The following is a 25,983-nucleotide window of genomic DNA, read 5'->3' on the forward strand; positions in this document are numbered from 1 at the left end:
TTCCATATTTCTTGCTTTAGAATGCAGTCATGCCATGAAAAAGTCCTCATTTCTTTACATTTTCCCCCCATAAAAAGTTGTATTATAGCTCTTTCTCCCTCCTCACTTACTTCAATATTTTACCCACAGTGGTCTTCCATTAAGTTCTTCCTAGATCCAAATACCTAAGGTTGTGAAAAAAGAGAACATTAGGAACTAATTAACTGTAGCGTGCTGATATTTAATTATTGTAGGCTCAAACTTCTTAGAAAGGCATGTAATGGGAGACTGAACCATTCTTGGATGTCCCGAGTGAGCCTGCTGGGCCCCTCTGCTAAATCGCAAAAGCAAGAAAAAGCAGAAGGTTACCATTGGCTGACACAATTTTGCTGGCCTGGACATCTTTAAAAAGAGGGAAATAGTTCAGTCTTACAGATGCTTTTGGGGGATACCTTTTCAGCCATAGTTTATAGAACCTGTTCAGATACTGGTGCTCTCATAAAGCTCAGGGCTCCTGTAGCCCAGATTAGGACTAACTAGGCTAGATTTGTTTGGAGTGTTAACAGTAGGCAGAAGACACATGTTTCTGGAGTTTTCTCTTCCATCATCCTTTTTTTCCCCTTTATAGCCAGATGAAATTTAATTAATTAAAAGTAAAATACAGTTTAAAATATGAAAAATAACTAAAGAAGCAGCGTGATATGAAGTGGAAATGAAAAATAATTTATATTGGAATTACAAGATATTCCAAGAACATCATGTTGTTAATCTATTGTTTTAAATTGCTTCCTGGTAAACATTTTTGGTGTGGTTGGTTTTTTTCATCTGTCAGCTGTCACAATAATTTATCTATAAGCATTTGCTGATTACTTCAAACTGATCAAGTGTTTTTAATGGCAGTACTTTTTTTGTCCACCTGAGCTGTGTGAAATATCAGTGAGGCTACCTGAAGACAGATCCTTGCCTGGACTATATGACTGTATATTTTAAACCTCAAGGATTCTGCATTGATATTCCTACAGAATAAAATTATTTGCTCCATTGAATTAAAATATTTTTTTTCTATTCCCTTTAATGAAGTCAGTATTTATCAGATAAATCCTCTGAAATCATTTTTAAATACATATTTGCAGAGAATCCTCCCTCCCTCCCTCCCTCCATATTTTTTTTTTTCCCTGAGCTTACTGGACACAGTGAAAAGGTGGGGGGGGGCTTCTTGTTGGTAGACAACATTGCAGTAATGCCTAGTGCATGATGCCTTGCAGCTTCTCATCATCTTCTGCTGTACTAATCTGTTTCAGGATTCCGTCTTGTGTTAAACGTACCTTTTGTTTCAATCCTATGGTAATTCCTTGGGAATGAGTGATGTACTTTTTAGTAGAGTCTGAACATACATACACTTGATCATTTTGCATTGGGTTACAAGAGAGTGTAAATGTAGCATTGGTTTAAAAAACATTCCAGAGCAACTGGCTTCTCTCAGGAATAGCAGTACTAAGAGTAATGGTATAATAGTTACTACATAACAGTAAATAAATAATAATAATAGTAAATAACAGTAAACAAATAACCAATATTGTGTTGTAAGTTGCTCTTAGGTGAATGACTCCTTCCTGGCTTTTAGGAAACCACACGCTGCAATATCACCCCGCCTCTTTAATGTAACCAGAAATATTAGACTATATCTAGGTAAGGGAGCAGTGCCTCACAGGGAGAACGTTGAGGAGATGCCTTTACTCTGTAGGCTAATTTTAGGGAATTAGCAACAGTAAGTAAATCAGGTTTCAAAACATCTCAATTTTGGAAGGATAAAGAAGGCAGATGGGATTTTATTCCAGTGTGTGTTCAGTTTCTGTTTGAGGGCAATGGCATTTATTTATTTATTGTGCTTTGTGGGAAAGGGCGGGTTGGACAGTGCATACGTCCTCACAGGGTATTGCTGTGCTTGTAGGACAAATCCCATAGCTTTACGATGACAGCTGTTGACAAACTATTCCACACCTGTTAATTACAGGTATTACGAATAGAGAGGAATTTGGGTGTTTACTGTCACGAGGACAATACAGATGTTTTGGGCTGTGCAAACCCCTGCGGTTTGCCTCAGATCTTCGAGGACGTGGTTGTTTCTGGGCCTGTTCTGCCGTCCTGGGGCGTCCGGGTGAGAAGCCACTCAGCTGCCCCATGCGGTCGCTGGTTGCGGACCTTGGCTGCTCCATCAGCTGGTGCAGCAGCACCGTCGCCCACCTTCTAGTTCAATGTGTCTGTCACTCTGGCTCCGAAGGGACCGGGAGGAAAAAGCATGGTATGGCATGGTATTGGCACGATATCGTCTACCCACACCAGCTAATTAAGCAGTTTTGACTTCTCTGCCTTGAAATCAGTCCTCAAAGACAGCTTAAAACCATGTCCAAATTAGCCTTATGTGGAAAATGGGGTGGGTGTGGTTTATGGGTATTTAAATACACTTTAGGAACTTAACTTATTTTCTAATGATTTATAAATGACATTCATCTTCTTCAACAAATAAACTAGGAAATGTTTTCTCTAAATAACTTACATTTCGGAAAACCCAACACATTCTGCAGAATCTTCAGTCTTGGCCTCTTTTGCCAACAGAGGAGCGTTAAACAAATGTTACGTAGTCTGCCTACAGCAAAAGAAATCAAACTGAGTCTTTAATTCTGAAAGCATCTGATAGTATCTGTGTTATAAACCTGGTAGGTTCACAAGTAGCAGATTGCAGGTTTTTTAAACATAAGGCTGGCTTTGAGTAGCAGTTTAGTGACCTCATAGCAAATGTATCTTAAGCTGTACTGCAAAAAGGATGATGATTTCTTTCTGTGATAGCTAGCACAAAACCTAAAAGCCTAGGAAGATAAGAAGAGAAGAGAGATGACAGAAAACTAGGCAAAAAACTATTAAAAAGATGGTTCTTTGGAGGACAATAATTGTTCTGTATAATATATATGTCTATTTACTTAAAAGGGAATTAAAGGGACTTTGAGAAGTCATCTGGCTCATCTGCTTGTTAGGATCCATTTTATCTAACGTAATCTGTGGCAGATGTGATTTTTTTTTTTCCCTTTTACGTCACTTTCTCCTTAATAATTCTGATGCTGAGTCTACAAGCCTAGGCAAATCAATTCCAATGCCTCACTACCTGTATCATGTCACTTGCTAATAGGACTATTGTCTGAAATCTTATTTGCTGACATTATTGCGTTTGCATCCATGAAGAGTAAAGACATATTGTTTCACTCTTTGCAATAGCCTTTTATGCATTTGAAAGCTATTAACATCACTCCTCTGGTCTTTGCTTCTTTGCATTAAAGATCCCTGATTTCTGCAACCTTGCCGCATTGAGTTATAGCTTCTGTGTATATAAACGTTCTTGTTTTTCTTCCTTGCCTCCCTTTTAGAAATCTTTATGGCTTTCCTGAGGTGCAGTGCTCAGAACTGGCTCGTAAGCTACTACTTGCCATTGTGTATTTGTGTAGCCATTGTTTTCGAGTCTAAAAATAGAACCTTGATTTGTCCTTCATGTCCTCAGCGTACCATCAACAAAGCATGGTGGGCATAGGTCTGATGGGGGGAGCAGGGGTTGAGTGCATATAAGCTGGGTTAGCTTCTGCTTTTGGATTTTTTTAAACTTCCAGGTGCTGAGGAGCCTCTTATCCTATTGTGGGACATGTTGGGACAGACGGGTTACTGTGATGACCACTGTGAGAGACTTCGATGCACACAGAAAGAATATGAAATCTGGGGGGGAGGGACGTATTGAAGCTGACAATGAAAAGCTCTCAGTGAAGTACAGAGCCTAAGGCTTCTTCTAAGAGGAATAAATATTACTTGAGGCAGTCAATTAAAAATAAGGGCTATACATTTGAGATGGCAGACAGCTTTCCCTGCTTAAATGCCATCTGATCCAAACTGCAAACTTACCCAAACTTGATACAACTTCCATCTCTTAATTTTAATTACAAGTGGGTAGGGTGTGTTCCCTGATGCTTTTGACTTGCTGGTGGGTAGGGTACGTTACCACACTTTTCTTCTAAGGTCTGGTAACTTCAATGGGCTTTTGGACCTGAATACAGGAAACCAATTAAGTGTTTGCTTAACTTCTACAGTGTTAGTTTAAAGCTGTCCTCTCTTAATCAGAGTCCTAATTAATAAAATGGTTTGAGCTCATACCTGTATGAGAGCTTAGTCCTGTCTGTTGACCATTAAGTATATTATATTTATGCATGCTTCCAGCTGTAGTTAACTGGAAGACATTAGGCCACATGGTACCCAAAATCATCCGGGCTTTCAGAGAATGAAGATGCCTTCGTTCAGTAACAAGGGAGAAGCTTAATGCACAGGTTCTGTGCATAATCCTGTGCCCTTTGGATGGCTGGTCACTGTGGTGCTTGTACCCTTTGACTGGGAGGCGGAGGTACAAGCTGGTGCTGTTTGGCATTGAAGGCTTCACCTTAGACCCTGACTGGTCAGATGCTGTTTCAGCCTTCTGCTGAATGAATGCTCCTGAAAAGTTGCCTCTTGTTTTTCTCGTTCATGTATTAGCAGCATCACTCCATTTCTTAAGGTGTCATGTGCATGCATAACTTCTGCTTTTGCCTAATGAGGGCAAAAATTCATGTGACTTCAATAGCCAGAACAAGTGACCAACCTTCATTACAGTTCCAGTGCTCTGTTCTGAACGGGAGGTTGGACAAATATTTGCATTCAAATTGTGTTATAACTTCTGATAGATTTTTTTTCAGGTTATTAACCAGCAGATTGGTTCTGTCTCCTGAGCATTTTTGGCTCATCTTTTACCTGGGAACAGAACGGAAAACTATTTCCTCCAACTTCTTTCACCAAACCACGTTACTTGTTTGGGTTTTTTTCCTTAAATTCAGGTTTGCTTCATTTTGTGATGCACTAATTGTATGGGTATGTAGCATCTTCACACAAAGGAAGAAGAGCCACCTTGCCACAGTCTTTGGTGCTAGATTCTGGATCAGGTGTGGAGAATCCAGCCAGGGTAGGTGTTAGGGCAGGGAGGGTGAGAGGGGCAGATGACTAACTGAGAAGGAGTGAAGCAGAAGGCATCAGTGCTTCATATATCATGTAGATTATTCCTACACAGTCTAACCAGTAGTTGTGTTTAATCGCTTAAAACCCCAAAGCCTTGGCGGAAGAAACCTTTGCACTTACAAGGCAAGAAGTTCAGAAGTCAGACAGTAGGATGCAGCAGTTAGAATACATTTTCATGCTTCTTTTTCCATGTTTAATATTTAGTTTTGCACTACAGTTGCAGAGCACATTTTCAAGATAAGATAAAAGATCCTCTTTCTAAGTACCCCGTATCCATTGACGACTGAGATAAACGGTGCATACCTCTTTTGGAAATCTAGTTGTAAGTAAGAGCTGTAATGTTTAAGACGCTTGCAAAAATCGAGTCCTTGTCTCTTTAGAGCAGAATGAGGTTCTGGCTGAGAGTCGGTTGCCTCAGCAGGTGTGCCTGGTGCCTTTTTGAATACCCCACATCTCTCACCTAGTTTCCAGTAGCCACTGCGGAGGAGTATGCATCTCCCATAGGGTCCCTCTCTGATGTGCCAGCCTATGCAAACATCTTGGATGCCCTTGGGCATCTGAAATGGTACCACTCATCACATTCAATTATGACTATTATGATTACTGTTATTCTTATTGTTCTCAATACTATTATTAATAACATTAATTTTTCCCCTCACCGCTGTGGTACAGACCGCAGTCCTAACACCACGCCGTTTAGCTATAAGGACCATGCATCTCACAGAGGAAGCCGACGCATGCAGGTCCGTCAGTCAGCGCCACCTTTATCAGCCACACCCTCCCAGTTACATTAGCCTCCTCCACCCTGAAACAGGTAAGTTGGGTGACAACGTTCCCAGGCCCCAGTTTGGAAGGAGTATCAGGGTGCGGCTTCGCGGCTGGTTGAAGGCAGCCTGCCCGGCGGCCGGTACCGGCGGGGCAGAGCAGCCCCGCGCTGGCACGGGGGCCCCGGCGGCACTACTGATCCCGGCGGCAGCTGGAAAGCCGGCCGGCAAAACAAAAAAAATACCTTTTCGGCTGGATCAGCAAACTCGTCTTGCTGACTGTGTGGCTGCGTCGTTGTTAGTACTGGCACAGAGTGACCGAGGAGCGCGTGTGTGTGTCGGTGTGTGCGGGGTGGGGGGAAAGGGGGTGCCGGTGGGGGCCGGGGGCAGGGAGACTATGGCTCACAGTTTAAATGAATCGAACTGCACCCCGGACTGCGTGACGGCATGAGATGATTTAAGCTTTAGCTCAGAGGGGCATGGGTTACAATTAGAAATATATCCAGCTGATATTAATTGCTGTTTTGGTTATTTCTCAAGGTCGGGTACAGGGTTTTCTCTGCGCCATTACTTTACCTGAAAGCGAAGGTGCACTATTCTACAGTGAGTATATATAACTGGAATACATCCTGCATTATTCTTATCAGAATGTAAAATTGAGAGAAAAAAGGCATAGGTTTTAATTCTTTTGGTCTGCGATTGTTTTCATTTGGATTCAAAAACCTAGAACAAATGACCTCCTTAATGTGTTGGGGAGGATGATAAAGTTCAGGGAGTTTAAATCAGGACCTCACTGTCCACATCACAAAGTCTAATCACCGAAAAATAATGCTGGATGTGGTACTATGACTCCCTTCAGGTCCAGGAATTTTATGTTTATTCCCTACCTAAAAACCCAGCTTTAAGAGGAAGTATAGGTAATACCTCTTCGTGCTTTCCACTTTCCCACTAGTCTGTTCTGCAGTTTTTAGAGGGGTTGTTTTGCCATTTGGGGGGAATGTGAGTTGAATTATCTCCAGTTCGTGTGGGTGTTGAAACTCTGAGCTTATGTTCATAAATGGGGAAGATCTTCTTGCGGAGCTGGTTACAAGAAAGGTAAGTAGCATGCCCCATTGGCTAAGTTTTTGGCTGACTGGTAGTAGCTAACGCTGTTCATCTCCCACTCGGTGGTGGTGACTGGGTGTATGTGAACCACACGTGACAAAGCAGGACAGTCGGGGAGCTGCTGAGTGGCTCCCAGGCTTTGCCTTCCTTCTGTGTGGACGGCAGCAGGCGGCGTTACCACCTGCCCAGTCGTATATCTGGGCGCCCCACAGAGGCACCGGTGCAGAGACACATAAGCAATGTCGCAGTCCAAGATGAAACCAGAGGCTTTGTAGGTGTGGGAACAGGAGTTTTCTGGATTGCTCACATTGATTCAAGTGACGTGTATGTCCCTGTCCCCTATTTCTGAAGTGTCTCTAAATCTCATCTCTGGTTTCTCTTAGATGCTTTGCCATGGACTTGGCAAGCAGCTTTAAACAAATAATATATTTTTTTGAGGGGGGTGGAGGATAGTCATAGAGAGGACATTGTTAAAAGCATGGTATCTAGATGACCTGTCTTCTGTAGTTATGCTATAAATCCACTCAGTGGCTTGCCGCCTTAGGTCTGTTTCTATTAATTCAAAGGCGCTTCTCTTGCTTCCTTTCCTGTTCAAGTCTGCAGTGCCGTTGCGTATTCTGCTTAAACCATACAGTTTAATGATTTAATTCTCACTCCTTTTTTTCTTTTTAGATAAGCTCAAGTCCTCCCCTTCAGCGTTATAACAAATATGTAGATATGAAACTGTGCACTTGCTCTGATGTAGCCTTTTATGGCATCCATATTGTAAAGCAAGAGTTTGATTTGGGGGCATGAAGGAAGGAAAAAAACCACAAATGTGCCCTGTGTTTTTAATAAGCAGAGTTTTCCCAAGTGGCAATTAGTACTCCTCAGTCTCTGTGCTAATTAGGAGCTTTTTATGGTCCTCTAAGAAAAATGCTCTTTGCCAAGTTAGCAGATTTTCAGACAGGTGCTCTACTTTTAGCTTCATCTTTGCTAGGTGCGTTTTTTGGTAATGTTTTTCCTAATTGCTATTCCATTTCTCTTTGATGCTCTGACATTATCCATGTTCTTATGCTGCCCAAACCACTGGTCTGATCTGTATGGAGCTTCTCTACAATTTTGTGCTGGAGAAAAATTACAGAAGCTGAAATAATCACTCAAAGCAAAAGCTGTTGTTCTGAAACTAAGTAAGGGAAGAGAGAAAGCGTAGTCTTGTTTTGCTAAGCCAAATTCTTTACTGAGCCTCCTTTCAAAATACAAGCGTAAAAAATCCGATGGGGCTGTGGTTATCCTTGACCCATTGAGGACCATCATGCTACACGAATTGTGGTAGCTGGCCCCAAGGGTTCAGAGCTGAATTTTTTTTTTTGTCTCTTCTCACAGTGGGAATGAAAGTTTTCAGAAGTGTTGATCAAAACTCTGTTTTCAAAGTTGCTTTTTCGCAGGAAGAGGTATCAGCATCTTTGGACTGAAAACACCTGAAGGTCCTAGTTCAATTTCTGTGTATTTTTTAGGGCTTTCCCATTACTGAGACAAAAAGGTGTTTCATGTTAACCCTGTGAAATGGCTTCTTGGCTTTGGAGGGTGTAATAATTCTACATTGAAAGTATCTTAAAACCAATTTTTGCTCACTTCACCTCCTTCTCCAAAAGGAAAATAAGAATTCAGAATCTAATAATCCAGCTGATCTGAAGTGAAAACATAGGCCAATGGTCAGGACATAATTTTTCCTCCAATTTGGAGATGAGGCTTTCAATATGTCTAGTTCTTATAGTGTCAGAAGATATTTTCCATCTAGCCTTATTTGAGATTCCAGTCCTCTTAATCCCTTATTACACATAACTTCTTTAAAAAAATCTATTGTTTAGCCAAGACATAAAAAAAGTCTAGAAGAGCCATGTTCATGGGTGCCTAATGTTGTTTGTACCTGTGGTCTAAATCACTCATAAATGAGTATGTGAGTTGTGTGATTGCTCACCAGGAACCACAGCAAACCTACGGATCAGAGCATTCTCCTTGGAATGATCTTATTTGGTCTAATCAACTACAGTGGACCTTAGCAAGTGGTGCAGATGTCATTCCATTGCTGAGCCAACTGAATGGTTTATAGGGTGGTATATACAAGTTTAAACTGCTTGTAATGGTTCTACTAGCACCAACACAAAGCTGTGTTGATGCTAGGAGAACCATTACAAGTAGTTTGCCAAAGCCTTTAGCTGATCGATCTCCCTTGCTGCTTCAGCAAGATATATAAAAATGCTTGAAACAGCTCTAAGTGGTAGGATTAGTAAAATGGTGTAAACTGTAATACACAACGTGTTCTTTGACTATTTTGTAATAAGAGAAAAAAAAACCACCCAAAGCCTGAATGAGCAAGCTTTCCGATCACTCATTCCTCCTCTTCACAATCAGTCTTGTACTTACTGGTCACATATGGAAATGCTAGCTAGTATCTAACATTGTAGTCATGTCAAAAGGGAAGCTGTCTTCGTCACTTCACTTGGACAGTTCATCACTCTCAATCAAATCAAGCACTGACATGAAATGGAGTCTCAGTATTTTTGTCCTTCTATGTAGTAACATGAGGTCATCAAAGATTACCAGAAGTGTCATCTGTCTCCACTAGATTCAAGGAAGTGCTGCCTAAGTTAGAGCTGGGGAAGAGGCCTTGAATAGACCTGGAAGAGAAGTGGAGCTTGCCAACTCACACTGAGATTTATAGCTAGATGTTGGCTAACTGTTTCCGAGATACCTCTCTGACCTTTCTGAGAATAGCTTTCTGAAAGAGCCAAAGAGAAGAATCTTTAGATTTCCTTTTACTTACTTTCTACTTTTACTGAGCTTGAAAGCGTGAGTAATGGAAAAATATTCCAACCTTAACTGTGGCGACACAGTATGAATGGCTTATGGCCAAACACTGTAAAAAAACAAGGTCACATTAAGTTAATAAAGAGCCTCTAGGTGCTGTTTATCTTCTGCTGTGTTTATGTAAAGAGGGTCCCCAGCTACTATCAGCCAGAACAAAATCCCTGAGCCAGTAAGTTCCAAAGTTGGAATCCTTCCCCTCTTTGATGCTGCAAAATGATAAATGCAACTGAGGTTACAAGGCTAGAAATGATCCTGAAATTGCCTACAGAAGGGGAGCTCTGGCACTTTTCTGTGGGTCTGTGAGCAGAAGAGGTTGGTGATTTCCACTGTAAGCTTCCTCCCTTCTTCTGTCGTAGGTCAAGACCTTCCCTGCCATTATTAAGAGACATGTGGACTCATTCCACTCCACAGTGCACCTCTATGATGTGTGATTCCTTGTCACTTTTCTTTCTGGGTATTAAAACTGGATCTGCCTACCTGACTCTGAAGGCTGAACTTTCAAATCCAAGTCGGTTCACCTGTTTATTGTGCATCACGCCACTTCCCAAGTCCTTTATTTGACTGACAGCTCAGCTCTGAGACTGTGTTTAGCTCAACAGTTTCAATCATTGTCAAAACGGCCGAATGAAGGTCTCGCCTTCCAAATGGTGGGGAGTTACTTCTTTAGGTCCCATTACTAGCTTTGCCTCTGATTTACTAGTCCAGTGGCACACTACTGAATCTCCTTTTGTTCTGTGAAGGGAGGCTGAAGAAACCAGCTTGTGTGTGTTTTTAATTACACGTTTGTTCAGCCCTCTGAGGATGTCAGGAGCTGTGAACAGTATATGCCAAGTGATTGCCAGGAAGAAAGCTGCTGACTGCAGTGCATCATAGACAGAACCCTTCTGTGTAACTGCCACTGCCTTGCCATGCACATACCGACGATATCTGATTTTGATTATAGTCTCTCCTCTGATGATAGTGCTGTCTCGGGTTCTCCTGGAGACAAAGTCTTGGTCAAGTGAAAACATAAGCAATAGTGTAGTCAAGGACAAAGTCAGTCTCCCCCGGATTCCAGTCTATTGACTCTCCTTTCTTCCTCATTTGGAGTGAACTGAAAGGCTAACAATCCTCCTTTAAATGAGCATAACTTGCTGTATTATGTTAGTCTAGACAAAGAAGATCAAATTAATTAGCAGAAAGGCTGCAAATGTGCTGTGTAGGAGGACCTGTCATTAGAGTACCTCATCCAGGCTCCTGTGGCTTGGTGTGTATTCAGAATGATAGCTCCGGTCTTCCTCTGAGCAAAAGAGAAATAGAATAATACTAGGCTTCGATTAGAGACAGAACTGTAATTCAGTCATGGGCAAGGAGAGGGGGAGGTGAGTAGGAAGATGGCTGCTCTGCAAAGCCTAAGTCATAAAACATAAAATCCCAGTTTATGCATGGCAACAGATCCTTCTATCATTGAATTACAGCCTTCATATTCAATAATGGGCCCAGTCTGTAAACCAGAGTACAGACAGAACAAATATTTACATTCTTTGGGCAATGACAGAGGGAGAATCACTGAGCAGAGCATGAATCAAAGCCACAAGAACATAGATGTGGGACAGCCACATGTTGCCATCGGTGTGAAGTGGGAGGGATGGAGTAAGTTTCCAGTATTTGGATGTGAAATTTCCTGTAGTACAGGTCATCCTGCAGCATTTCACTGAAAATTCATCTTTTACTTAAGTGACACATACTGCCAATAACAGTGAGTAAACTAGTTTGTCCATTCATTCCATGTGCTATACATTTCCCAGTATATCTAGAAAGTGATATTGAAATGTTTAGGTATTTAGCAATGTTTATGTTGATATTGCATATCTAATTACAATTTTATTTGTATTCCTGACTTTATAGCACCTCGTAAGTTCTGTACTTTTGACAGTTGTTGAGCATCAGCTGCTGTGATTTATTTTGGTCCAGCTGACAGCTATGACAGTCATAAACATTACTGTCAATTAGGAACTATCAATAGACATGTAGTGAAATAAATGAAAATTCCTTTTGTTATCTTACAAAAAACTTGAAAGTAAGGGTCAGAATAGTTCCAAACTCAAGAACTTGCATCAAGAAATCAACTGATGCATGTACATACATACATACTAGGGTAGCCAAGAAGTCATATAACTCTGAAGGTTTTGAACTCCAAATGTCATCTTTGTTTATAGGCTTGCAAATGCACATATACAAACAACCATCAGAGCATGCGGTTGCTGTGCTTCTCAGCCCTCACAGGTTTGAATTGCATTTCAGTTGCATACCTGAATTTTCTCACATGAGACCTTGAGTGAACAGGCTTCCTTTCAGAGCAAAGCCCACAGCTGAGTTAAACATTTGAAACAGAAGTAATTAAAGAGGGATTCTGATGGACCATTAGTTAATCCATGAAAAGTAACTGCAAAAGTAAGCCAAGGAGAAGCCTGGTGTTCTTAGGGAAAGAAGAAAACATCTTGTAACTCTCCAAGTATGTTTGTGAACAAAAGGGGATACAAAATATTACAGGATCAACCCAAGGGTAATAGGTATGTAATACAATGGTGTGCAGCAGTGACTGTTTACTGCCTGGCTTCCATCTACACGTAATGCAAATAAGTTTTTTGTCTCTTGTGCCAGCTTACACCCTGAGCAAGAGAATGTATTAAAAACTTTGAGGTGGCCAACTGTTGTTTCTAGGTGTCTTGTATTGCATGTGAATGTTAGAGCTCATGAACTCTGATTTTCTATGGCTGTGTTCGATGTGCCAGTCCACCACAGTAACCCTAAACATCCTCTTTACGACTCACGCCTCCTGTGGTACCAAACTGTGATGTCCTTGACTTGTCCTCCCCCCTTCCTCTGCCCTGAGATACTTTTCATGCCTTCCTGTATACCCTAGGAGAAAACACACTTAGTGTAATGCAATAGGAGTTTCAAAACTGCCTCGCTGTCCAACTTGTTTGAAATTTGGTCAGTGGATTAAAAAATAGAGTTGTGAGGATCTGTCAGATGTGTAATTGCATGTTGCTTATTAACCAAAGAAAAGGCAAAAAAGGATGAGAGGATTCCCTAGATTCAGCCTCACTGAGGACAAAAGTGCTTTTCTGCAAAATTAACCATTCTGGTAAGGCGCTGAGTTACATGTTGGCTTGGCATAGACCTGGTTGTGGCTACCAGGCTGAATGGGCTTCATACTTGTTTTATTTGCTCATTAGCATAGGTCTTCTGCACTCTGTCCCCAGAACTGCTGTAAGCCTTAGTCAGGAGGACTGATGCTTTGTCAGGCAAGTTTAAGCAGACATAGATGTAAGTGAAAAAGTCTTGAAGCAATAAATCTATGCCATTTTTAGGACAACTTTATGAAAATACAGCTGTGATGGATCTTGCATACCCTATTGGAAAATGGCGGGATACATAGCTGAAATTTTGTGTGTGTGTGAATTTCCATACTACCTAATAGAAAGACTAGCCTGTAGGATATTGAGATAAGAGCAATTCTTATTTGAACCATCTGTGTTTCAGCTCTCTAAATAGGATATTGGCTTACAAAAATTCTGAATATAAACACTAGACCATCAGTAACATTTTAGATTTTTCAGAGAGGAACATGACTACTTAAGGGTCACAATGTAGTAACTGAGGATAGTGTCGTCAATAGAGAGCCTGAAAGAATAAAAGTCTCTGAATCTACCAGAAAATCTGGAAAATTTAAATGTTACTTCTCTGTTGATTAATCTGGTGTTTCTCATAAATAAGATTACATGCCACCTACTGATTTTTAATGATATTATTGATTATATTATTGATTTTTCTGACCATTAAGAGAAGCAAGCAGAAATTCTTTTTAGCACTTTTGTGATGCTTTAACATACAGGCCTCAGTTTTCTTCTAGAACAAATCTCATCCAAATGCCCTCTTTTGGGAATGGTGCAAGTATAGTAATGCACATATATTGAAGACTAATGGTCTTCTCCCTTATTGTGAGCTAGAAAATGAGCTGTGTACTCCAGGAATAGTGCACTGTTTGAAGCTACAAAGCAATAAAGCTCTTAACTCCATCTTTGTTCTATCAAAACTCAGGGAATCTATACTGGAAATTTTCATACAGAACCATTTTCATATATAAAAATATAAAGTTTTTAAAGAAAAACTTGCCTAAGGGTAAAAAATCTGGATTGATCATCAAAAAGAAGAGCATCGGTGCCATGCGGTGCAATTGAAAGCTGTTGGAAATGGTCCATTCTCAGTTAATTTCTGACCTCCAATAACTCACTTCCCCTCTGTGCTCAGTTCTGGTCCCACCATATGTTGCTCACCAAGTTAGTCTAGAAACATTTGAAGTTGTGTTGCTTAGTCAGGCCCTGGTCTTGGATGAGATTTCTATGTTCTGTTGTAATGCAAACAACAAAAATATAATGGAGACTACTCATTGCAAAATAGTCTTTTGTAGTATTGATTCTCCAGTGAGGAAGCAATGAAATGAGCTATTGTATTTAAATGCTGAACTTTCCCCATTCTTGTGTTGACTGTCCTCCTTTCCAACAGGCTGAGGGATGGTCACAAATGAAGACATTTGCTCAACCCATCACTTCCCTTCTGATTTAGTTTCCCAAGGGCAGAAGTCTGCTGTTCTCTCCTGAATGAAACACTGCCAAAAGGGAGTGTACCAGCTGCCTTCTGCACAGAAGAATAAAGTTAAATGTAGGCTATTATTGCTTGCTGGACAAAATGTTCATGTGCAAACAGAACTGACTTGCCTATTTGGGGCTCTTTATCTCGTGCTGAAAAGCTGAGGAACACAGAGAAGGAGAACAAGTATCTTTTCAACCTGGTTCACTCTGGCAAAGAGACCTTTTTTAGATTCATAGGAGAACTAACTTTCAGTCCTTTCCAAACAGCTATTCTTCTTGTATCCAGGGAGTTTTCTTTTATTTATTCCTCCCACCCCCTGACTGTAGCATTCTCCAAAGCCAGGTTGGGAGAAAGAAAATCAACCTCATGGATGGCAAGCAGAAATCTGGTTTTATTTTGTGGGTTTTTCCCTCCTCCCACTCCCCCTTTTTTCCCCAGTATTGCATGTGCTGCCAGTACTGATGACTACCCAGACACTTCTGAGTAGGACATCTCACTCTGCTTGGGACAGTTCACATGTGCTCACCAGGCAGACATTTGTCTGTGGTTGGCTCTAAAACCACAAGTTCCTGAAGCTGAAATTGCAACAAAATTTAGGAGTTTTAATCATAACAGTATTCCCAAAAGCCTTTGTCTGGTTACCTGTTAGTATTCAATCGGAGTTCTGTGTAGTTGCGTTCCCCTAAAAATGGCATTGCTGCATTACCAGAGCTACCGTAGGATGTCTTGGCTTTTATGTTTTTTGCAGCTTTTCTTCCTCCTCTTTATCTTGCTTTTCCTGTGTTAAAATGATAAATGCTGACACAGTTGTGGAATCAAATCTTTGCTATTGATAAATACAGGGCAGTATGAAGTTGGTAGTGCCTTGCTTCACTGTATTACCTGGCTAACATTTAGCCTTAAAAAAACCCCCAGACTTGCAGCATGGTTTCCTTCACTGTTTTCTTCTAGTTGGGTGATTGTCTTAGTAATTGCATTTATGCGTATGTGTTTTTGGGGAAGCATTGGTATTTATCATGGATGTAAGTCTTAGTGAATGTATCTCAAAGAAGAATACCAGGGCTGGCTTCACTAGTACTCCCCCCTCCCTGCCCCTCTAGTCTTCTGGAACTCTAGTTCATATCTTGGATATAATAGATAAAAACTGATATCTCAGCTAATGAAATCTTCAACAACTGTCCTCACAAACTCCTTGTCCTGGCTTTAAAAAATGAGAAAATCCTCCCAATTCCTCCAATAGTAATACTACTTAAAAAAATAAAGTGAAGTACATGTTTAGAAGCTATGCAAGAAGGATTCAGCCTGCGGAGAGCCTAATACCATAGATCAGTAATACAATATTTAAATCAGTATACTTCCTGGCAGGAGGTAAGTGCAAAGAGGAGCATCGAAGTAATGTGATCTCTTAACTCTGATGAAGTGAGCAGCTCCATTCATTCTAACCTGTTTCATATGAGCTTGTCTGAAGTTTCTGAAAGAAGGAATCGTTCTGAAAGTAGGAATCATTCAATGGTTATAAACATGAATTTCTGGAGGCAGTAAAGGTAGATGAGAAAGACAGAGGACAAAATATTAAGGAAAACCCCATCAGTTGAGCTGGTTGGGTTTAGTGCTAAGGGTGAGTTTACCCTCAAGTTTTCTTTATAATTGCTCCTGTCCTAAAACTAACATGTCTGACACATTACACATTGCTGGATATGATGGGAGTAATTGGTTGAGTCCTTGATTCCTCTTATATGTTTGTGCACGGACCAGGAATTCTAAACTCGCAACCCCTTCAGAAAAAAAAATCAAGATAAAGCCCTTGGTTGTAGAAAATTTATAGTGAGAGCTGAAATTAGTATGAAGCAACATCCTTGGAGGTGCTTTCAACTAGCTTTATCTTAGCATAGCCTGTCCCCACCAGTGTCTTCTTTGTTCTGTGTAGTTCGGTTTTATCGATGATGTACTCTTATTTTTCAATATTTTAAATTCAGTGTCTTCAGGAACTGTCTTGACAAGGAGAACTTCAAAGTTCTGGCATTATGGGGGAAATGCTGTCCTCTCCTGAGGAGCGCAGGCTGGCATCAATGAAACCCAACTTCCCCTTCCCCTTTCAAAAACCAAACAAGAGCCTGGACAGGACAGTACGGTTCCTGAGGCGTCCAGCCTGCAGGCAGACCTTTCTTGTCCCCTTCACAGCTTTGTGGTGTTCCCCATGGGCCTGCTTGGGCCTCTCTGGGGGAGAGGTGTTGGTGCGAGGGAGAGAGAAGGATGGATCTCCTCAGTGGGAAGGAGAGGAAGGATCTCCATCCAAGCCAGCCAGCGAGGGTACAAGGAGTTTATTAAGTCTGAATGAAACGTCTTCTCCCTCTACCACCTACTGCTAGGGCTGTGATGCAATGAAATAGCTTTCTCTCAAATCACTGTAGAAGGTTCTTAGAGGGCAAGAATGGAAAAACTTCTGCTTGTAATGGCATTAATTAGTGTTTTTTAAACAATTATTCCCTTTGGTGTTGCGTGCAGTGGTTTTAAAAAGCGATGCTTAGTATTCCTAGTACATGGTAACTCTTCTTTACTGCTAAAACGCAGTGCTTTTGTATCTGAATATCTGAATAACACATTCTAGCTGCAGTACTGGGTTTTCTGAGGCTTTTTTCAAGTTTGGTCCCCCCCCCCTCCACGTCTCCTACATGTTTTGTTGTTGTGGCTGGCCTCAGTCTTGGCAATTTAATCATGAGAATCTATTAATGATGGAATGATTTACTAAGAGGCCCATGGCTCTGCGAAAAGAAAGATATAGTACAGTGTTCAGTTATTGCTGACGTTGTTGAGAAACAGGAGCAATAGTTTCCAAAGGATACTTAAAAGGAAGAAGTTAGCACCAAATGCCTCCCTCGCACAAAGGTGCCTGATTTGTGTAGTCTTTATTTGAAAGTTGTACCATTAGAATCATGCCTAACCATTAATAAATTAAATAAATAACATTTTGGCTGCCTGGTAGAGAATCTGATATTTCCTGGCTTCCCACATCTGTTGCTAAAGCCAAGTTTTAGTTCTTTGAAAAGTTATTGCCTGGCTTGTCTTCAAGGAACACTTTTTGTGTCCCATCTTAAATGCTGAGAACTGACCATGTACACTGTGTTCTTAAATTAATATACATATGGCTAGTTTATACAGATGCTTTTTTGACTAGGTCTAATATGAAAGCAAGCAGGGACTAGAAAACTTTTTGGTAACAGGGAATCCCACAATCAGCTGAATAGCTGATCCCAAAGGAGAGCTCTTGTGTCTCTGAAGTTTGCAGGATGGCAACTGTAAAAGAGTGATGCAGGTGGTCAAATGTGACCGTGTATGTAGCGTGCCACAGAACCATACTTGATTTAACCTAGCCTAGAATTCCTGTCTTTTGCTGGTAGTTGAAGAGAAACCATTTTCCAAGGCAAACTTTTCAGCTGTTCATTAATTCAGCTAAACGGGTAGGCTCTCAAGTTCCATGGTAAGACAGATTTTGCAGATTTTTTTTTTTTAAACTATTGGCTGTGGCTTTTTTCTGAGCCCCTCCCACGAAGGCCTAGTGAAGAGGAGATGATTGTGTGACATATCTGTATCAGAGAGTTGAATGCTTCCAGGAATGCTGATAATGTCGAGTGTTTTGTAAGTGTTGCGTGCTAAAACAAACAAATGGGTCTCACACCCGCTGATTTTCTGAGCAGCTAACATAAAGTATCACAGTGACCTTCCAGTTACAACCCTCTCTCTTTCCGTCCACCTCCAACCCCGAAGTAGGCTGACCCTCAAAACTGGCATTCCTAGTCAGAAGCTGCATCCTGAGCTTCAAAACTGAAGTCACCCCTTTGAAAACCAGAGGAAATGGTGGAGCAGTCACTCAGCACAGATGGGTGCTACCGTTACCTCCTGCCCTGTCTCCCAGACCATAGCACCCACTTCTGCGTCGGGGGACTTCTCCAGAAGTGATGCACTTGCATTCTGAGGTCAAATCCACTACTCCAATTCCCAGAGAAGTGCCCTAACCACAAAACTATAGGCTATTTTGGGGGTTACACTGCTGCCTGTCCTGCTCTGGAGCTGGATTGCTTTCAAGAACGTGTGAGTTATAGGGCCAGAAGGTTGGTACGCAAGAGGGATCCTGTCCTGGGAGATATTTTATGTTACACAGTAATTGGATACAAACAAGAAATAAAGCTAAGGGCAGACACGGTGATCCTGGGTCTTCCCTTCCTAGCTGAGTGCCCTGACCTCTCTGGATTAGAGAGCTGGATCTTGGTGTTCTTGCCTCCTTGGCCAAGGATTTTTTACGCTCCTGAGTACCTGATAGCCCAGCTCCAGCGTGACAGGTTTGATGAGTTTATGAACTCATACTTGGTGCTGATTTCCGTATCTCAAAGAATTACAAACTTAGCATGCAAAATGTAAATGCAGCTAGGCCTCGTTTGGTGTATAGTCTAAGGTTATAGTGGTTTTTCTGCACCAGCTCACGCACTGGAAAAAAGGGATGGGGGGAACTGGCAGCAGCTGGCAAGGATGCTGGAAGAAGCTGCGGACTGGCAGAGGGGAGCTGCCACTGGCTTGACCGTGGGGAGTCCCCCAGCGCAGCAGGAATGGTGGGCCCAGGCTGGCATTTGTGCAAGTTTTAGAGGCGCTGGTCTTTCGAGGCTGTTCTCCCTTGCCTGGTCTCAGCCACATGCTGTTCAATTCTGTGCCATCTAAGTAGGACGGAACTGCCCTGTGCTTGCCAGAAGCCAGATTCTTCTCCAGTACGTTTTGTGTTTCTTCTCATCCTGCTCTGTCTGCAGACAGACAGCATTCACCACGTTGCTTTGCATTCAAACCGAGCTTACCAAAATGTTCTGTTTCTCTGAGAATACTGAGGTTTCTCTTCTCTTTGCATGTGAGCACTGAAAATATATGTAGTCCTTGGCATGTTGCTGGCACCAGGTGACCTTGTTTGCACCCTTACTTGCTTGAATAGGGGGTTTGTGTGCCAGGGCTTAGAAAGGGGTGATTTGCAGGCTAGTAAGGGGCAACCCTGTGATTAGAAATTCCACAATCTGACAGGATGCACATTTGACCTGCTAGTGTAAAATAGATTATTATTCTATTATGTAAACATTTTAAGGTACAGGTTTGATAAGGATCAATGACGGAAATAGGTGGTGCATTCCTACCTGTCTATAGAAGTACTTGCTAGCATGTACTGTAGCTTTTGGTTTATAACCTTACAATAGTGGCTTTGATTAATAATGCTTTATTAGTTATAAATGTAGACTTACTGAATAAATCCTACTTACTCTGTTGTTCTCCACGCCTACATAAAACTATTTCAGTAATTAGAAAGCTACTATAATATTTCTCTATATTGTAGACTTTGAGTTGTTAGCTCTGTCAGCTTTCCTGAATTCCTACATAGGATTTCTACTTGACCCCATCCTTGACATGAAAGGGAAACTGTTTCCACTTGCATTTTGTGATGAGAAGTGTGTGGGTGTGGTAAGACAGGGTTTCCAAAGAAAAGAGGAAGGGGTGGCAGAAAGAGTGCGTCTCTCCTTCTGATGTGCCTCTGGACCTGTACCGTCCTCTTCCCCGCCAGGATCAAAGAAATGAGACTGGAGAGGCGATATCCCAGCTGAAAAGGACCAAACTCCCTCCCTGAAGGACAGTAGTTACTGCTCTGTGGGCTTGCGTTTCAAGAGAAGAGTAGAAGAGTACGCCCGAGGAGTGTTGACATAAGGCATCTTGTGGAGAGCTCACCTCTGTCTTTTTCTAGAAGATATAGGCTTGTAACTCCTGGGGTTTTTCCTTCGCTTTCTATATAAAACACAAAGCAGCAGGGATCAGTTGTTTTATCTACTACTGAAATGCAGCCTTCAGTGCAGAATAACATGAGAACAATTTGAAAGGAAGCGTGGAACACTATATTCAACTGAAACTAATTACCTGATTAGGTTTTGGCCTGGCTGTGTGGGTTGACATCCAATGGTCTTGGCGACAATACCTGTGAGCAAAGCCAAGTCTAGTCTTGCTTCATTTAAAGACTCTGGACAAAACTTCTGGACTTGTGTGCTGAATGCTAAGCAGTGTGAAAATAGGCCACTGATTTAAAGTACCCATGGCTACAATGGGTGTCAGTGGGCAGCTAGCGTTGTTGCAGATGAATGAGCTTAGTTGGGTTTTAGAAATACTGGTTTCCATTTAAAGGTGGTTCTGTTTCAAGCACACAATCTGGTGAAATTTAACTCTGCATCAGAACATCTTCTGTTCACAGCTGTAGGATTAGCACTTTCCTTTTTCCTTCAGCACTTCAAACTTCTCCCCTTACAAATTTAGTCAAAGTCTGACACTGTGGTCTCGTAAACTTAGAAAATCACCTAAAGGGATGTTATCTCACCTAGTCTGCTACAGTAGTTCCTTCTCTTTATCTCCACAGGGGTTAAATACGTTAGGTCTGCTTTGTTCGATGAGAAGTATTTGTTACTGCTGTTGTCATCTTCTCTTGCAGGTTTGCTGCAAACACTTTTTTGATCTGTTGGTGTCTGTCCTTGGAAAATGGCATGTTTTCACATTAGGAATACCTATGCAACATCTCAAGTGTCTATAGTGTTAGACATATGTATATTTACTGGTGAGATGGTATTTTTTTATCTTGGCATTGCTCTAAAGGAAAAAAAAAAATCATTACTTGGAAGGATTTGAAGCTTTACTGGGAAGAAAGGAATGAATCTTTCCTCTGTACGCTATTACAAAAATACAGACCTTTAAGAACAAAGGTAAGCAGAGCACTTTTAGAAAGACTTGAAGTGTCCTTACCTCCTAACGGGAAGCTTCTGGGCTGCACTCACTTCTGGCACCCTAGAGACCCTCCGTTCTCCTTTCCCAGGGAGAGCGACATGAAATGAACTGTCAAATGAGTTGTGGCAGTTCACTGGTGAGCATTGGCTTTATGAGGAAATTTAGTACGTCTATTCTGATATCCTGGAAGCACATCGAGACACATTACTAAAATGAATTGGACAAGTGGTTGATAAAGATCCAAGAGTTGGTAAGAGATGCTCCACAGAACAAGAAATCGTAATAGACAACCATAGGAAAAAATATTTCTGCCAACTGGCTGACTATTTTAACTTAGCAACTGGCTTATGCTCTACCCTATTCCTTAACATCTAAAATAAATATTGAATTCTCTCCTGTTTACAAACCTTCTTAAACCATTTGCCTAAGAGGCGTTGCAGTAATGAAGTCCTCAGAATTGTGTTTAAGCATTTCCTCTTACTGCACGAATAAATCCATCAAGTTTTCGGCCTCCCACGAAGACAACAAATGCAAGCCTGTAAGTGCCATAAAAGCCCCAAGAAACTTCAGAAGCAATTTAAAGTAATAAAAATATGCTTTTGGACACCTCTCGCTACTTCTGTGTGGAACAAGGCTGGGCAGGGACTCGGGGGCTGGAGAGGCAGACGGGACTTCACCTTGTGTAACCTGGTATGCCCTTCCCCTCGCCTCGCTGTCCCCAAATCAGCTGTCACGGTATTGGCAGGAGTCTCCTGAGCCTTCGCTAGCCAGGATTTTGCCCAGCTGTTTGGCCCAGGATTTCACAGAGAAGGAGGAGACCTTTCTGGCTGAAGCTTCTGTAAAATCACTGCTTCAGCGATCAAAGCAGCATTGTCCCTGTGGGGGAAAAAAGAGTAGCTGGAGAGCTCGGCGGCGGCGGGGGGGAAGCGATGGAACTTAACATGGGGCCTGGCCTCTTCACGATAAATAATCGCCCTAGAGTAGAGCTAATCTCCTAGGAAAAGTGGTGGGATTACAAAGGCGGTAAGATCTCCACTTCTTCTAAAAGCAGGCGTAAAGTTCAACTCCATTACAATTCTGTGGTTTGAAAATGTGTCTCTCCTAACAGCTACTTGTGTTGCCGTTGCAGGATGATTTGGAAATTCGTCTTGTCCGTTTGTCTGATGGCAGCGCTGGTTCGAGTAACAGACACCAGGAAAAACCGTCCCGCGGGCGCCATTCCCTCCCCTTACAAAGACAGCAGCAGCAACCACTCGGAGCGGAGGCAGCAGCTGAATAAGGAGGTGCTGGCCTCCAGCCAGGAGGCCCTGGTGGTCACCGAAAGGAAGTACCTCAAGAGCGACTGGTGCAAGACGCAGCCCCTGCGGCAGACTGTCAGCGAGGAGGGCTGCATAAGCCGCACCATCATCAACCGCTTCTGCTATGGGCAGTGCAACTCCTTCTACATACCACGGCACGTGAAAAAAGAGGAGGAGTCCTTCCAGTCCTGTGCTTTCTGCAAGCCACACAAGGTCACCTCTTCGACCGTGCAGCTGGAGTGCCCGGAGCTGGACCCACCGTTCCGACTCAAGAAAATCCAGAAGGTCAAGCAGTGCCGGTGCATGTCTGTGAATCTTAACAACTCAGGCAAACTGTGAGAGCGGGCGTGTAGCTACTGCTTGGTCTTGCCCCCATCAGATTTACTGCTGCCTCTCCTCTCCCACTGAGCAGACTGCGCATTTTGTTGGTTTGTTTCTTCTTTTCCTTTTTTTGTGTGTTTTGTTTTCTTTCAGGAGGCATCTCTTCAGCAAGGAAGGGCTCCTTGTGACTTGCCTACTGGAATAACGCTTTTTAATGAGCTGTGTTAGGCACTTCACCACAAAGTTTCAGTGTATTTCCAATATCACCGGGGGGTTGAATCTTCTGGAGTGGAGCAGGCTCCCAGAAGTTGGGATTGATCATCAAAGTGACCAGTTGGCTGAATCCAGCATTAAATGTTTCCACTGTGTGGAGTAAAGCCCTCTGCCCTACACTCCAGTCCCCTCCACAAGACGAGAACACCTTCCCCATGCTTTGGTCCGGAGCTTGCCGCTCCCACTTGGAAGTGCTGGGGCACTGCCCAGGACTGGGGGACGCAGATGGGGGAGACTAATGAGGAGTAACGTGAGAAAAGCAAGTGAGACTCTGATGAGGCTCATCTCCTTAAGACAACTTTAATTGTGCAATGACAAACGGCTCTGGGCTTGTTGTCTGAACAGCAGATAAGAAGCGAGGGGGAGAGGGCGAGGCGCTGGGTCAGCCACCGTGACCACAGAGCAGACTGAGGGTGGGTTCTGATGCTGTTGTGGTTAGAGTATATCGAACATGTGGTCTCTGCAGCAGTGTTTATTTTGTAACCTAGCTATAGTAAACAGCTGTTTAAAGTATTATAGACCTAGCCATGTATATTTTGCTTGTGGCAGAATATGCCAGAGATTAAAAGATGTTGAGTAAGAGACTCGGTTGCTAGGTCAGCTGCCTGGCTTAAATGGACGTGGTTTAACTAGGCTTTCGGTAGGTTTTTGTGTGTTAGATATGTGTGTGTTTCTTACTCCCAAAAGAACAACATCCATTTATGACCTTATATTTATGCCTGCTCAGACCGGGGAAGGTGGGAGGGTCGTGGGAGAGGAGCTGAGAACACTTAAGGGAACGACGTTTCCCGTAAGGTATAAAAGCACTGTCGCACAAAGGACAAAATTTGGTCATTGCTGGACTGAATACAAAAGCTACATCAGTGTCATCAGGTTTTGGGAGTGGTGTCTCTCCCATGATTGGAAACCATGTTAATGTATTAGTGTTAAAGGACAAACCCATCAGTCAGTGCCGCTGGAATGGGTCACAGCTGTAGGAGCAGGGAGAGTGAGCTGTAATTGCTACAGTACTGGTGGTCCACTCAGTTTCTGAGTCCTACATAATCAGCATTGGTGAACACTTGCAGTTCCGTACTACATTGTCATTCAGCTGATGGAGTTTAGCATGTCCTGTATATCCCATTTGTTACAGTTCTGATCTCTATTAGTCCCAGCTGCATCCAAATCCTACGTCTCAAAACAAACCAGCCCCTTCCCCCAAACCAAAGCCCATGCGTGCTCAATTGCCCGAAGCTTACAAATTAAAAATGACACGCCGACTCCCTGATGCATGTCTCACAGTTCAGCATCTGCATCTAGTGAAACCAGCTTGCCGTGGGAGCCCTTTCCCGCCAGCCTCTTCCCATGCAGCCACTTCAAGGGGTTAATGCGGTTAGCACTTTCGCCAGCCAGGGCTGCAGTGCCACAGGTCTCTATTATGCGAGACAGGCTGCTCTAAGAGGCTTTCAGGACTGAGCTCCACGAGAGCTCACCAAGCGGTTTACGGGGGTTGGCACGGGCAGGATGAGGTTGGTCAGGTCTGTGAGCCCCATTACGTGAACGGCCGTGGCTTTTCTGCTGTGATCTTTCAGCGTGTCAGAAGTGCACGGGGAGGCTCCTCGCACAGGGATTGCTTTAGAGGCTGTCGCTGCTGTGCTGCCAGCGTCGTGCCAGCCACCGAACGGGCACCGTTCGGTCTAGGCTGGAGAGGCTTGGGGTGGGGGGAGAAGGTGGCAATAGCTGTAGTCTATTAAGACTCCAGGGATCTCAGTCTCCGCTTGAAAGAAATGAACTGAAAGTCAGGCATTTTGGACTAGAGAGAGAAAAGCACCCTAGTAACTTCAGTTAGGAAAAATGTGCAAGAATCTTTATCTTTAAGCTATGCCCTGCCTGGGTTTTTCACCAGTTTGCAATATGAATATGCTGCAGCTTAAAGCTCCTTCTAGGAGCTGTGTTTATGTAAAAACTGAGTTGAGCTTGTAATGGTTAAAACTGTATTTAATTCTTGTTTTATAAAAGAAAACAAAAAATGAAGAAATGCTTTAAGTATAATGTAATTATTTTATAGGTCTACTATTAAATTATAGATTAAATAATAAAGCTCCTCTAGGGTTATATGGCATCCAGGTGTACGGGCTTTGCTTCAACACCTTGTGTCCAACTGCTTTCCAATCAGTATATTCTCTGGCTTCCTTTTGATCCTACCAGATACAGGTAAAGGGTGGCTGTAGTGGGTTGACCCTGGTTGGATGCCAGGTGCCCACCAAAGCCGCTCTATCACTCCCCCTCCTCAGCTGGACGGGGGGGGGGAGAAAATATAACAAAAGGCTCGTGGGTCAAGATAAGGACAGTTTAATAAAGTGATAGCAAAGGTTGCGCGCACGAAAGCAAAGAAAAAAACAAATGATGTTATTCTCTACTTCCCATCAGCAGGCGATGTCTAGCCACTTCTCGGGAAGCAGGGCTTCAGCACGCGTAGTGGTTGCTCCGGAAGACAAAATGCCCCCCACTTCCGTCTCCCTTTACTTAGCTTTTATATCTGAGCTGACGTCATATGGTATGGAATATCTGTTTGGTTGGTTTAGGTCAGCTGTCCTGGTTATGTCCCCTCCCAAGATCTTGCCCTGCCCCAGCCTGCCATTGGGGGGGGGCAAAAATGTTGGAGGGACAGCCTTGATGCTGTGCCAGCACTGCTCAGCTGTAGCCAAAACACTGGTGTGCTATCAACACCTTTCTAGCTACTGATGCAGAGCACAGTGCTGTCAGGGCTGCTACAGGGAGTATTAACTCCATCTCAGCCAGACCCAATACAGTGGCTCACCCTGACAGCTTGGGAAAACCTAGCTACTTCTTCACTTGTCGTCGTTTCCCCCCTTCCCCCCCCTCAAAATTACCTACAAGGCAAGAGG

General features: G+C 42.7%; 1 protein-coding gene across 5 annotated transcripts in view; it reads left to right on the forward strand.

Moving 5' to 3' along the window:
- The window catches only part of GREM2 (gremlin 2, DAN family BMP antagonist), a 40,201-nt gene extending 15,005 nt beyond the window's left edge, over positions 1–25,196 (forward strand). For 2 of the 5 annotated variants that reach the window (XM_069800657.1, XM_069800659.1), the window contains exon 2: positions 22,333–25,196. In XM_069800657.1, the coding sequence (XP_069656758.1) occupies positions 22,334–22,840 (507 nt within the window). In that variant the 5' untranslated portion in view covers position 22,333 and the 3' untranslated portion in view covers positions 22,841–25,196. Of the gene's footprint in view, positions 1–4,880; positions 5,006–5,730; positions 5,873–6,362; positions 6,426–10,132; positions 10,424–17,135; positions 21,182–21,291; positions 21,454–22,332 lie in introns of those variants that run through there. The other 3 variants (XM_069800656.1, XM_069800655.1, XM_069800658.1) reach the window with 3 other exon arrangements.
- The last annotated feature ends 787 nt before the right edge of the window (positions 25,197–25,983 follow it).

This window comes from Haliaeetus albicilla, chromosome 13, assembly GCF_947461875.1.
Source record: "Haliaeetus albicilla chromosome 13, bHalAlb1.1, whole genome shotgun sequence".
In the NCBI taxonomy this organism is placed as follows: Eukaryota; Metazoa; Chordata; class Aves; order Accipitriformes; family Accipitridae; genus Haliaeetus; species Haliaeetus albicilla.